Source organism: Mesitornis unicolor, unplaced genomic scaffold (genome assembly GCF_000695765.1).
Source record: "Mesitornis unicolor isolate BGI_N332 unplaced genomic scaffold, ASM69576v1 scaffold33217, whole genome shotgun sequence".
Taxonomy (NCBI): domain Eukaryota; kingdom Metazoa; phylum Chordata; class Aves; order Mesitornithiformes; family Mesitornithidae; genus Mesitornis; species Mesitornis unicolor.
The window spans coordinates 3,068-17,752 of record NW_010196364.1 but is presented as its reverse complement, the minus strand read 5'-3'; the positions used below and the strand labels follow the sequence as shown (position 1 = coordinate 17,752).

At 41.9% G+C, this 14,685-nt stretch overlaps 1 protein-coding gene across 1 annotated transcript; it reads right to left on the bottom strand.

Annotated features, from left to right (window-relative positions):
* Nucleotides 1-568: 568 nt before the first annotated feature.
* On the bottom strand, nt 569-14,671 carry LOC104543771 (NADH-cytochrome b5 reductase 3-like; the record flags this gene model as incomplete). Its single annotated transcript, XM_010188450.1, has 8 exons — nt 569-873; nt 2,449-2,548; nt 4,779-4,864; nt 5,001-5,084; nt 6,075-6,204; nt 7,534-7,640; nt 10,055-10,127; nt 14,540-14,671. Coding segments are annotated over 8 exons (885 nt in total), but the record flags the coding sequence as incomplete, so codon positions are not given.
* Nucleotides 14,672-14,685: the final 14 nt, after the last annotated feature.

The window sequence follows — 14,685 nt, the reverse complement described above, 5'->3', positions numbered from 1 at the left end:
CAGCTGGAAAAGTGTTTGCATTTAAGAGGTTATTCCAAATTACAAAGGCAACACATCTTGTATTGCTGCCTACCTCTCCGTTTTGATTAAAGAAGGCAGCTTGAACAACTTCAGTCATAAACAGTGAATTGTCATCCTTCAACTGGACAAGCATCTTTGAGCTTCTGATGCTGCAAAGACTATGCACACAAGGCAAACACTCCTGGCCCTCATACTGTAAAAGCTCTGTAAGGATTAAAATTTGGCATAAGCAAGGTGAATAATCCAGCACGTTCCATGTTTTCAGACTCCATACCAAATCAAATACTGGGTATGCACAGTGTTAGGAAGTTGGATATTACCGCCGTTTGATTACAGTGCTAGGAAAATGGGTAGACGAGTGTTTACTGCCCTAAGCAGCTGTACTGTCCTCCCCTGAAGTGGTGTATAATCTTTCTATGTGGCAAGGGCAATATAGCTAAGCACTGGGCATCGCTACCTTTCCACAGTACAGTTGGTTTCTGTGCAGCACACAATACAGTTTCAGTACAGTCAAACTCAAGTGTCTTACTTGCCAGATATTCAGAAAAAAATTGAAGCTTTTTAAATGTATATGTAGCTTCCCAGCACTGCGCATCTGCCATCTCTCTAACTTTGTCCTGTTCCCCATTAAATGTTTTTTCTTCCCTTCTACACAAGACCACTGAATTAACAGTCGTCTTTAGAAGGAGAACCTCATCTCCTTGGTGTAGCCCAGTTTGTCCAGATTGGGAATGCAGGCATACTGGATCATTGGAGGAGGTCCACACATGAGGATCAGAACATCATTCTGAGGTGGGGGCAGGTGGTTTCTGATCATCTCTTCATTCACAAATCCTTGGCTGTAATCCCAGTCTGTTAAAAAAAATGAGAGTAGGGGAAGGGGAATGAGGGAAAAAAAGGAGGAAAAGGTAAGACAAAAGTCATTTCAGAAAGAAGTGTGGGGGTTTATGGTTTTTTAGTAACACTCTGAACTGTAGCATTTGTACACTCCACTCGCATTAATGTCCTCAGCACAGTTCTGCTACATGGAAAAACTGCATCCTCTGCTCTTAAGCTCTTAAACTGATGTATGGAAAAAAGAAAGGCTTTCATTAAAGCTTGCTAAGAGCCCCAAGGAAATCTTAGGCAGAGCTCTGAACAGTGTATGAGCCTTCTCAGCTCCAGCACTGTGAAATACCACCACTCATCCTCCTGTTTACAAGTTCATAAGGGGAAATGCTGCTGATGTTATTCCTGGTAGGAACAGTCAAAGTGTTAACCAGTTAATACTGGGACTTGGGTTTACCCATTGCATCCCCAGCCCTGGATGCAAAAAGCTGCTGACCCAAACCTTTGGGCACAGTAAGACTGGTATATTTTTCTCCTACAAACTATCAAAATTTTCCAGTTTTGGTCCAGTTTCGGGTATGGTATTGAAAGTTTGAGTGGGTCTAAGGAGGAACTTTCACTGCAGCTGCTAAGATAAGTTAACAACTCACAAATAGCAAAGAAAAGGAACAGTGATTAACACCCGACTCTAACTTAGAAGTTCCAGGAGAACACAAACTGCAGAAGGTGACAAGAGAGCAACAGACTGGGGACTACAAGACCTTTCCCTCCACCCTTGGGAGGCACATTTTTGGTCACAAGGGAAGAGAAGGCGCACAGCTTTTCCTCCTCTGCCCCAGCTCCCAGTGAGTAGGAGCGTGAATTCATCCTGATGTGGGTGGGCATGACAAGGCTTGCTAAGAAAAGACAAGGACAGCTATTGACACAAACTATTCAGCCGTTTCACAATGGCAGTAACCATTTAGCCTTTTCTTCCTCAAATTTACACAGCTGAGGGAGGTACATTCAGCCAGCTTATCATCTCACTTAGACCAGCCAACTGTATTGCATTATCTTTAAAAGCTGGAATAGGATTCTCATTGAGAAGCGCTGCTGATGCAAAGAAAATTCCATTGCCTAGGAAGAACCATACAATCCCAGAATGTTCTGGAAGGTCAGCAACAAAGACAGCTCGGCAAGAATCTGTGCTTGGCCATGAGAGACAGCACCTCTGCCACTCCCACTGCATCTGCCTTGATGCATGCTCTGAACATGAGACACTAAGATAAGATGTTATCATGTTGCTGTCTGTGGGGAAGGAGAATGGAAGGTCACCTTGGATGAGAGTAAATAATGGTAAATATTCAGGTGTCATCGTGGGAGGAACACTGCACTACCAGCCACCTCAGGTGAGCTTTGTAGCTTTGGAAACACTGCCCAAACACATCTGGAGTTTTTGTGCATCAGTGTGAAGAATGATGTTACTGAACGCATTCAGACACTACTCATTAAGCAAGACTGCAGCCCAGAAATACGCACATGACATAGCATGTCTCACGTCAAACACATGCATTGATACTCTTACTTAAGCTGCAGGGGAAGCAGCATGTTAGATCTTACTTTCAGGTGCTCTGTCCAGTGTGTACCAACACTTAAAACGACCGGGATTCTGGACCTGGATCTCCTCTAGCTCAGAGCGTAGCAGGATGTCCTTCTCGGTCTGCAGGATAAGAAGAACAATGATTATGCTCTGCATTTGAGTGCAGCCCTCAGATGACCACAGAGCATTAGCTACTCCACAGCTCTGTGAGATGGAAGAGATTACTCATCTCCATTGTACAGGCCAAAGAGAGCAAACATGTTATTTCCATGACTACCCTGTGGCAGAGCTATATAAAAAGGTTCAGAACCTTCTCAAGTCCTGACAATCCAATGCCTTCCCCCTTAAAAATACAAAACCTGTATCAAAATACAGAACCTTCACTTTTCAGGGAATTAGTGGTAGCACCAGAAGAGTAAAGCCCTCTTTTAGCATTCCTATTACAAAAGCAACTTTCATCAAAATACTAACATCTCCCTACCCTTCCATATTCCCTGCCATTCAGTCAGGAAAATGCCAAGTTTTTCACCTTTGCCACTTCATATTTGATCAGCACACCCATACAGAGACTGCTTGGTTCTTAAACAGGACATGGGATGACAAATAACCAAAAGGGTATCGAGTTCTGATTGAAATAACAGATGTTACCCAAGGGATCAAGTTCTGTTCCTCCCTGATGCAAGCATTGAAGGCCAAAACAAAGCCTTATTCCCAAAAGAGCAGCTGCAGTTTGGGAAGGAGGGAAAGGGTAGAGAATAAAAGTGGCACCATCCTCTGCAGCCTTAATAATCTGGCACTGAGGACACTGCTATGTCTGTAACTGGGGGGGTAAGGAGGAATGTGCCAGCAGCTATTGCCGAGAAGGTGCCTATTTCTGGATCCACAGTTGCATGTGTTCCCGAAAGCCTGTTACTGGGTCTGGCCTACTTCAAACCTGCTGGTCAGCAGCACAGTACAAGCCCATGGACGCTGTCATCTGTAATCCAACACAGCTCTTTCAGGAGGGCCAAAATAAAACATCAGCAAAAGAATAAAAAAGTACTTTGAAATATTTTAATATATTAAATATTAAAAAACATCTAGTCTGCAGGCTTTCCTGTCTGACCACTTCTCACGAGGCTGCTTTATGTTTGTGCAGTTCCTGGGTACAAGAACTCTTTAAACCCAAGGACTGATGTGGACACAGGCTGTTGCTCACACAGGCAATTGTTCCCAAGTCCTCCCTGCAAGAAGCAGCAGGTTTCCTGGGCTGCTAAAGCAGCTCTAGCCCTCTATTAGTCATCCCCAATTACTCATAGCAAATCCTGGCCTTCCTGCCTCAATACCGATCGCACTTTATGCCAGCTCCTAGGGCACAGCAGAGAGCAGCAGCTGCAGCCACATCAGAGGGCACCAGCAGGGCTCTTAAGGAGGTCTTGCTGCAGTAAAGCACCAGAACAGGTCATCTGTTGGCACTTGGATCATAGCTTCTGGATAGAAAAATCTTGTTTTATAATTCAGATACGAGGACAGACAGAATATCAGAGGAGAGAGGACTGACAGAGGAGAGCACAAAGAAGCTAAAAACCACAGGCCTGAAGCGAGGTTCACCACAAGTAATGTCTCATAATCCAGAAACCAATCTTCATTGTGATGGAGAAATTTAAAAGCAAAAGGATTAAGACCAGAAGAACATCAGTCAGAGAAAGGGTGTTGCAGTTCAGAGCACACCACCATTTGGGTTGCGGGGTCATCCAGGAAATCCTAATTGCACAGATTCCATGGATGAGAGCCCTTCCCTTTATCCAGCACAGCAGTGACACACTTCAAAGAGCAAAAGAAATGCATGAAAAACTGACAGAGGGAATGGAAATGAAAGGTGACAGCCATGCAGAACCACAACTCCATGGCTGAGGGAGCTGCTGGAGACCAATGTTAATTTTAGCCTCACCTAAGGAGTTCCCTATTCCACATACAGACTCTGCTGTGAAGCTGGGGAGTTACAATAGCTGAAGGAGGCAGAGGTCCACCTCTTTCATGCCTCCACTAAGACAGACAGCTCTGAAAGTCCACCCAAAACATTAACAACTTGCACAAAGGAATGCAGTTTTAAAACATTTGCAAATTGGATCAGAAACAGAGCAATGAGACATAAGAAAGGGAGCTGGGAGGAAAGCAGCATTTCTGCAGTAACACTAGCAAACCAATTCATTACAGTGCTTTTATACGGGAAGTTTTCACCATTTCAGTTCACTTCTCCCCTCAGGGCCTGTGTTTCTGTACCAGGCTTTCTCAGCAAGAATGTAATTTGCTGAGTGGAGTTCCAGTTAGTAAAGGAAACCTTTATAAACAGAAACAAGGACAGAATTACCTGATTAGCAAACAGCAGCTGACAAACAGTAGGGTCATTTTTGTCTTTTATAATTGCTCGAATGATCTGCAGCATAGGTGTTATCCCTGAAAAAGAAAGGCAGGTCAATGATGCGGGAATGTGAAGAAACAAAAATAAATGCAAGTGAGCATATGAGAGAAAATATGAACAAACACATCCACCAGCCATCAGAAACCAAAGATGAATCTCTATTGTACGTACCAGTCCCACCTGCAATCATCCCCACATATTTCACTTTCTTAGGAACTGGTTCAGCTTTCTTTTCAGGCCGAATAGCAAACTCTCCTGAAAAGAAGAGAGAGATATGGAAAAAACTGAAGAAAGCAGGAAACAGGGCCTGTGACCCTTTCCCAGCACATTTCAGCCCTGTCTCCCTCTCTCCTCTGTAAAGCAGGAGCAGGAAACAGCCAAAAATGAAGATGTCATGAACTAAAACAAATCCTGAAAGATGATCAAAGATTGTAAAACATATGATGATAACATCAGACATGGGATATTACTTACTCCTGACTATAGCATCAAGTCATCACCCCTTGTATTTCTATCTGCTCAGCTCCCATACCCCCGGAGATATTCAGAAGCCCAAATTCTGGAAACAATTCTACACAAAGGAATTAACCTGCTCAGAGAGCATATCTACCCCATGCAGATTATTTTAAGAGTAAACCTGAAATATGCAGGGTATATTCTTTTGTAAACTTATCTCCTCTTTTTGAGCCAATTTGCCAGTTTCAGGCAAATCTGTCAGAGTTTGAAATTGCCTAAAATACTTCATTTATTGTATTCACATCTCTTTCCATCCAGTATAACACAAAACAACACACAAAGCTCTGGAAAACGTCTGAATTCTGCTGCTCAAAAAACTGCCAGAAGTTTTTTGTGACACATTTGTGGCTGCACTATGCCAAAGTGAGAGATTTTATATTGGCATAAAAGTACTTCCTAGTGATAAAGTTCACTTTCACTTGGGAAATTAGCTTTGGACAGAGCAAATACCAAGTGTTTCCATCAATGTATAAACTATGTCCACGTAACTAGGGAGAGAATTCTCTTCTTTAAGAATAGTATTAATAATGAGCATTTCTATAGTCACATAACAATCTCCCTCGGGATGGCCATCGACTTAATTAAGACGCTACCGCTTTCTTTTGTGCGGAGAAACACCTGAACCCAGCTGAAAAAAAAAAATATCTGTTACCACCATTAATAGTATTTTATCTGTTTTTTTCCTTCATTGTCTACTCTGGATAACTATATCTTCTGAGTCAGCCTTGCCTTTTCCTTTGTAGACAAGTAGGCCATTTGGTCCTCTGAAGTCAATAGTATCTCCTATTTTCAGGCTGTCTAGGTATTGAGACATCTTCCCTCCATCAGGAAACTTCGGATGGACACCTCTAAAGTAGATCTGTTAAAAATAACAAGGAAGCAATTAATCTCACATCTCAGACATGAGTATTTACCCTTCAAATATTTAGGTACCCACACTCCTCATTCAAAGAACACAGTCACTACATAAAGAAATACTATCAATGCAGATTTGACTGACAATAAAAGAAAAGCACCGAGTTTTCTGATAAAGATTGAAATGCCACTCTTGCCTCGATTTTTAACAGATTGGACAAAGACTGGCAATCTCTCCATTGTATTTGTCTAAGACAGAAAATCTCTCTAAATAATCAACAGGATTTACACCAAAGCTCAAAAAAAAAAATACACCATTGTGATTTCAAACAGAATAACTTCTAAGAAAGATCCCTGACAGCTCAGTTACAAGAAGATACATCAAAAACATCTAGGGATGCCAGCTGTTAGCACCTCAAGGTTAGCGTAACAAAAAAAGTGGATACCAACTCATTGAATATTCAGCTGTCCACCGAGAGGTATCAGTGGGTGGAGTGATATTGCTGGAATTGTGCTGTTTTGTTTTAATTCATGTGGGTGTGAACGAGTCCAAGCAGAGACTTGCCACACTTCTACAAGAACAGCATCATTTGCACGCATGGAGAGCCACACTGGGAAGGAGGAGTCTTGTGAAATGTTCCTATCTAAGTCAAGGATTTATGTTTTCTCTTGTCATGTCTCCAGTATGCAATGCCACGCTCGTGAAGATAAGTAGGTAGAAAAAGGCAAATTCACGTCTACTTTAACAATGCATGTATAAAATGTTATTGGTTGTAAAGACGACAAAAAAGCTTCAGAGTAAATTTCGAAGAGGAAATCCAGTGCAGCTATTCAGGTTTTAAATTCCTGTCAGCTTTATATGTATCTGCTTAGTCTAGCTAACCAAGAGACAAAAGTACATTATCACAAGACTCAAAATCGCATTCTTGCCAATTAAATCAGTCACTCACAGAGTCTGGATCAGTAACAATAATGATCACTGCTTTTAATGATCATAATGACCATATTACATTTGCTTTAGAAGCAGCTGACAGTTCAGGTAAGGTTAATTCCCTGTTTCAGGAGGATTAAAAAAAAGCACATGAACATCTGCAGGTCTACATGGATTTTGGAAAACTGCAGTATGCAAATACAGAAAATTATGCTGGATCTCACGAGACACACTTGCTAAAACAGCGCTTGCAGGTAATTGCAGGTCACTTGTTACAGCAGTGGAAGCCTGCAGTGGCACATACCTGAAGAGAAGCCAGCACATCAGACTTCATGCAGCACAGCAAGTGTAAAGGTGGGCTCAGAAGCTGCCCAGCCTGGTAAAAGAGCATGATATTCTCACCTTGACAACAAGATCCACAAAGCCCTTGTCATCGTCACTGGAAACTGGAGTGTAAGGTCTAACAACCAGAGCTCCATCAATCCGTGCAGACAGGTAGATATGCTGTCCTGCATGCAGAGAAGAAAAAAAGCAGTTTGGTTTCAAAAGATTTTTCTTTCAGTGGATGTACTGAGTTCTGCATGGACTGCAAATGCAGTCTCAAAGTTCTCCTACCTACCCTGCTTTGGGGCACCACTTATTCCTCTCTCATTTTCCTGACAGTGTAGCACCTTGCCAGAGCTGTTGTTAACCACACACAGATTCTACCTAGGACAACTGACAATCCCACTAACTGAATGTGTCGGTCATGTATGTTCTGGCAGCTTCGTGCATTTACACTTACCAAAGCCCTACAAGGACAAAGCAGGGGAAAAGTGTCAAGTGCTGTTCACACTTAACATTAACATGTTCATTATAAACTGTTATATTTTAGTTATAACTGCTCTCACTTTGACCACACATCGCTCATGTCTACCCAGAAGTCTTCTAGCTGCCATTGATAAGGGTGCCACGACACAAAGCAACTTTCTAACCCAGCTACTCCTCCAACTTAACCTTTGAATGTAATGATCATGTTTCCATGTCACACATTCACTGAACTCTCCACAGTACTTTCAGTTCTCAATGTCTATATTCTTGACAAAAAACCCAAACCCTAGAATTACCTCATCTGAAAGGTTTTCCTATGAAATCCCAATATCCTGAAGATATCCAAGTGAAGAATACCTAGGAGGGATTTGGTTTTCATTATTCTACCACCACTAGGTCAACAGAATCTGCTACCGCTTAAGACGAATGCAGCTCTCTAAAGACGGTGCAGCTTCTCTGCCTGTGACATGCACACAAGAAGGGGATCCTCCTGGGAGCTGGTGTGCCCAGCTGGAGGGCCAGTGAGGCAAACCAGTGGATGAATGAAGATGTGCTACCTGATGACTTTGGAACTGAGCAACCATAACCAACCTGAAGCTGTACACAGATAGAAGGGTGACTCAAGTAACCCTCTCAGCAAAGCCTATCCACATCTGGTAGCACACACGTTTCCTGCTAGGGAAGATCTAAACAGCAGCAGCCCTCTCATTCCTCCTCCAGGTGAAGGGTGGCCTTGCTACTCCCTCTTTCAGGAACAGACCCATGGTGACCACTGAAGACTGGGAACTCAAACAGATGGGACCACTGTTGGGGCATGTCTCACAAGAATTGTTACAAATCCAAAAAAGGTGCTCCTCCCAAAGGGAAAACATGCCTTATGCTCTTGTTAAGAGCTTTACCCCACCCTGACAGGGCAGCAGCTGCTGGCAGTCTCTGCACAGGGCCATACACAATCCACTCTCCCTCAGCATGAATCACATTCTTTCCTGTAATGCTTCAACTGGTGGCAAAAGCAAAATGCGGGTGACTAAATATGCAGAGTGCCCATCAGTATCTGTCCCATGGCTGCCAAGCCTGCTGCTCCCAGCTGCTTTCACCACCCTCGCCAGCTTTCAGCTGTCTTTGCTTCCCAAGTCTCTCCCAGTAAGCCACTCCCCCAATAGTCCACAGGTTAGCCCATGAAGAACACTTCAGGAGTACAACTACACTGCTCCTGGGACTGTGCAGGGCCAGGCACATACCTTCTCAGGCTGTGCTGAGACAACTTGCTGATTTGCCCTGACCTTACAAGACACTGGAGGAAGTCATGGTATCCGGCAGGCCAAATTCACCCCAGATAGAGCTTCCTTTCTCTTAGTGCGTAGGACAAGAACAGTTACAGAGGTGAGGCAGCTCAATCTTCAATGTTCATTATGGGCAAGGGAGGGAAATTAGCTTTGTCCTCATGGCTACTTAACATGATTATAATATATCCCAAACAAGAGGGAACCTGAACACAATGGACTGTAATGTTGAAAAGGTGCTGAGGATTACCTCTGATCCACGGATAATTGCAACAGGTTGTTAAAGCAGAAGTCCCTATTAAGCATAAGTCACAGTTAAATGCTCTTTATATAAGCAGTAAAAAACAACAGCACTAAGCTATTAGAGAAGGCAACATGCCACATGGCAAGGCCTATGGTGAGTATGAAGTTCCATGAGACTGCCTGCAAATTCAGAAGTGAGTGGATCATCTGATAAACTGCATCTATTAGAGAAGTAGCTGTAAGTGCTGCCTGGAGGCATGGAAAGGGACCACAGAGACCAAGTGCCATGGCAATAACACACAACGGAAAACTGAGACTGGAAAAACGCAAGTAAAGACCAATGTTTGTTTCTACTGTCTTCGCAGCAACAAGCTGGATGTACACTCTCTGTAAGTACACAAGATTTCAGACCCTGCAGATGACTCACAGCATGAGGATGATTTTTGCAAAGCACTAAATACCAGCTCAAGCCACACGGACAGTATTCAAAACTTAACAGTTTAAAACGTAAGGAAAGAATCCCCACAAAATCTCCAATGGTATAACTAACAACGCTTGGATTCTCAGTAAGGCAAGACAGAACGTACCTATAGGGAGGCCCAGAACGTGATCTATGGATGGAAGAGCAAATCGAAATTTTCTTGTGTCATGACTAACTTCCTGAAAGAGGAAAATAAAAAAAACAGTAAGGTATGTTATTGGGATTTAATGTTTGCGATTTCACTTGCAAAACCAATACGCCAGTCTGGCTTCCTGCAGGATTAAATATTTGGGGGGTAAGCAGCATCCTAACCAAAATTTTTACATAATGCAAGTATGAACTCCTCTGAACACGGCAATGCTGAGGAGGTCGACTTTTCATTCAAACTCCTTGAAAACTTAACTTTACCTCAAAATATTGCAGAAGTAAGACAGAAATACAAATAGAAATAGACAAATGCAAAAACTACTTCGATGAGCATTTAAATGTGAATAGCAAAAATTAATAAGATACTCACATGCAGATTAAGACTAAATGATAACTTTCTTAGTGTGAACATTTACACTGCCTCCTGTGAGAAGGCCACAAGATAAAAATCAACCAGTTCTTCTATTCTCATTTAAAGTTTACATATGCAGGAGTTCAAGGCCAAAATATTTTTATTTTGATGTCTCAAAATCAGATGAATTAACCATTTCAATGTAGAAGATTATTTCAGAAGACACTAGTGGATGTCAAGAAGATGAAGTAGCAGCAACCTGATGCCCTTTGCTATGCTAAGAACCTTAAAAATATTTGCCCCATAAAAACTAAATTAATCCTTAATTAAAATTAAAAAGAGCACTTTAGTTAGGTAAGGACTCTATTATAAAATTATGACAATTTATGCAGACCAGCTGGGATAATTATTCTCATTTTTTACTAAGAAAGTCACACCTTGAATAAAATTTTGTTAATGAGTAAGAAAGATGTTATTTCTTATAGTACATAAGTTTTATCCCTTTAAAAACAGGTCATATTCATGGCATTGAAAAAGACAGGAAAATAAAAAGACAAAGAAACAGCATACAATCTAACGCTTCATCCAATGACTGTTTTTAAAACCATATGGGACATAATATCCCTTCTAAAGAAAATTTCATAAACATCCTATAAAATACTGTAACTCATTTTTTTGTTTTTAAAGTAACCTATTGAGACAAATTTCTTTCTCATCTCATCTTCACTTATGAGTTTGGCTCACACTGATGAAATTTTCATCACAAATTATGTTAAGGTAAATGCTGAAGAAAGAAGAGAACTGTGTGGCAGTCTAAAAAGGGCTTCTCTGCACTTGCGTCTCTTCAACAGTGAATGCCATTGCAAATTCCACTTGGAAGAGAGCTGGCGTGGACCTAATGCTGCTGCTCCCACAATGACTGCTGCTGTTGCTGCATGGAAATTTCACCACCAGCTTCGTGACTTCAAAGATGGATTTTGCCAATAATTATAGAATGCATTGGGTTGGAAGGGAGCTTTGAAGATCACCTTAGTCCAATAATCCTTTATTTTAAGATGCTGTCTCTATTAGCATGCAGAAAGAACAAAGTTCTGAATTTCCAGTTAATAATCTCATCGATTAAAGTTGCGATACCTCAGCCACAAGTGTTTTGGTGCACCACAGAAGGCAACTGTGAGAAACACCAAAAGGCTCAAGAAATTCCTAGTACACCTACACCTTGTCTCTGTTACATGGCCAAGGCACTGAGCATGCCATTCAGCAAGTCACTAGTCAAGGCCAGATTAAAGGCAGCCTTGGAAACAGTACGCAGAAGCCATTTCCAGCATAAAGTCATCTCTGCTGCACTCCCCAGTGCCAGCATTTGGCATTGCCCTCAACACCTGGAAGCCCTTGGCCTCCGGCTATCAGCACACATTTCATTTATGTCTTGAGTTGCAGGTGCCGAGGGCTTTTCCATAGTTGCAACTGCAAATGCAAAGCTGGAGGAGAGTTTCTGCAGGCTGGTGCTTTGCTGAAGCCACTGAAAGGCAAGAAATGAATTATACTTACAATTAAAAAAAAATATCCAGAGGTTGTGGACTTTTTTAAGGCACAAACTAAATTAACACACTATATTGTGATAGTTTTTCCTTACGCTAAACAGTAGGAAGCAGCCTTGTGACACCTGTTTCTCTATTCAACGGCCAGAAGGTACGGCATGCTCAGTTTAGGCAGATGTTAACACTTCAGCAGGTGGGTAAAAGGCAGACAGTGGGCAGAAGAAGAAAGGCTTCTGCTCGCAACAGCTCAAGAAAATGTTCAATTTCCAGCTTTCATACACAAAAAATCTAAGCTGCAGTAAAAGATACATATATGTCAAACCAGGTATTCTCTAGACCAGTGCTTTTCAAACTTTAGGTTGCAGACACCTAAAAACTGTTTTTATGTAACTCTGGAATCCTGAAATTTCACATATGTGTATTTCTTTATGGCAACCCAGTACATATTACTTAGCTTTCCGCTGCAATTACCAGTTCATCTTCTTTAGCTGTGAAATTGGTCTAAGCGGTTCCCGCAACTTCCTTTCTTGGTCAAGCTTCTTGTTCCTTTGCTTGGGCCACAGCTGACTAAGAAAAGTTTCTGCAAGGCCATACTCTCAACTATATCATCAAAATATGTCAGGTTAAAAATTACAACCCTCAGCTACTCCCAAAACAGGGAGTTCATTTGTTAATTTTTTTTATTTAAACACAAATCATTTTGGTGATCTGCTGGTGAAGGTTCCAACAGAGAATGGTACCAAAAAGAGAATGATAAACACCAACATGGTAGTGGGAATAGCAGAAGCTTTTAAAATATGAGGGTCTTTAGCCAGGCTGGGGAGGTACCACTGCAAGGTACAACCAGGGTACTGAAATTCCTTCTGCAACATAAGGTAAACTCTAGCCAACCACATGGATGTCTTGAGTAGGCTCCACAGCCATACCAAGAGCCACGATTCTTCCTTCCCAGGTTAAAATGTTTATGTGTAATGACAGGTATTTTTAAATTAAAAGTTCTCATCTACTTCTAATTTAATAGCTTGTAAAATACAAACCTGAAGCATGCCAGAAAGACTCTGACTAATTTCACCACTCCCAGACAGGTGGATATGGCATTGTTGAGAAGTTTAGTACCAGAGATCAGAGTGTTTGCCTCAGACTTTTGGCAGGATGTTAGAAGCACCTAGCACTTACTGTTCCAAATTGAGATATTTCAAAATTAACTTCTGTTTCCAGGACACATTTCCCATCCAGACAAAAATTATAAACATTCACCAGTCCAATACTCTCAGTTGATCAAGGTACTGCTTGCAGCAGCATTTGACCAGGTGATATATCTGAGCAGTTCCTCCATACCAAGATTAAAAAAAGTATACAAAAAATAATAAAAGTGAGGAAAAAAACCCCAGTATTTAGCAAAAAAATCAAGTGAACTATGAATTCTCTTGTTACAAACCACTACAGCAGAAACGTGCAAGTAGCCTGATCCTCAGAAGCATGTGCAGTGCCTCAAGCTTCCCTCCCCTCCTGCAGGTCAGGCAGACTGTACCTGCAATCACATGCTACACATCTCATGAGAAAGTGGGAAGTACGTAATAACAGCGTTGCTGCAGTACACATGGGAAATAAATTCAGCAATGCTGCCCAGCCCAAGCCATGGGGAAGCTTTCAGTTCCCACGAAACCAGGAATTTGGGATGACAGTAACAATTTTCTTTGACAGACAGAACAAACGAAAGCCAAGCTGTAAATGCACTCTCTGTACCTCAGACAAAGCTCTGTTCCAGTCCAAAGTTCTTTTCATCAAAACTCTTCTGATAACTTTCTTACTAACTCATTGACTTAAAATGTCAGCAACACTGCAAGGTGTGACTTCACACCTGAAAAGTCAAGATTTGTCTCTTATGCATTTGATAGTGAGTTTATCCAAGGGAAATCTGGACTTTTCACTTTTTGTGGCTTTGGTACCCTTCCCACAAGCTGAGTTACCAATTTCTGATAGCAAGATCCACTCCTGAAAGGGTCATGAGTTTCCTCTGAAAACCCAGCTGAGCAGCCCAAGGAGTACAGAACAGCTCCTACTTCTGACGGAAAGAGAAGTTCAGACAGCTCAGGTGCTGTCAGGACTACACCATTTAAACACTTTTCTTCCTGTAACACATTAGAGTACATAAATACAGTGAAAGGAATCAGTATCACCACACTGACAACAACTATGCTGAATACTACTGACCATGACAGAACTGCCAGCTCTGCCTGGCCACATGACTCTCTCATAGCCAATCTCGTAGTGCAGAGTTTAGGAATTTCTGCTGATGTGCTCCATGTCATGAGACACATGTGACAGAAACTACGAGCTTGGTCATTTCTAAAGCAGCGTTCCCCACTCTAAAATTGGAAATAAGCTGCTTGCAGCACTCAGTTATAGTAGGCAAGGGGTATTTATAAAGAAGTCCTTTCCTTACAATACAAATACTTGCCCTGCTGCAACATTACCCAAAATTTAGGAGGCTATAAGCATTTCACAGTACCCATGGAGGGGTCATGCTCTGCACTGTACATGCACTTACCTCCTTATCAATCAGCCTCAATGCATACTTCACTTCAGGATCCTTCAGAGTAATCGCAGGATGGGGGTTCCTGAAAAGCCTCAGGATGGTGGTGTAGATTATCCATATTGGGTATGTCACAACCCAACTCAACTGCAGCAATACAG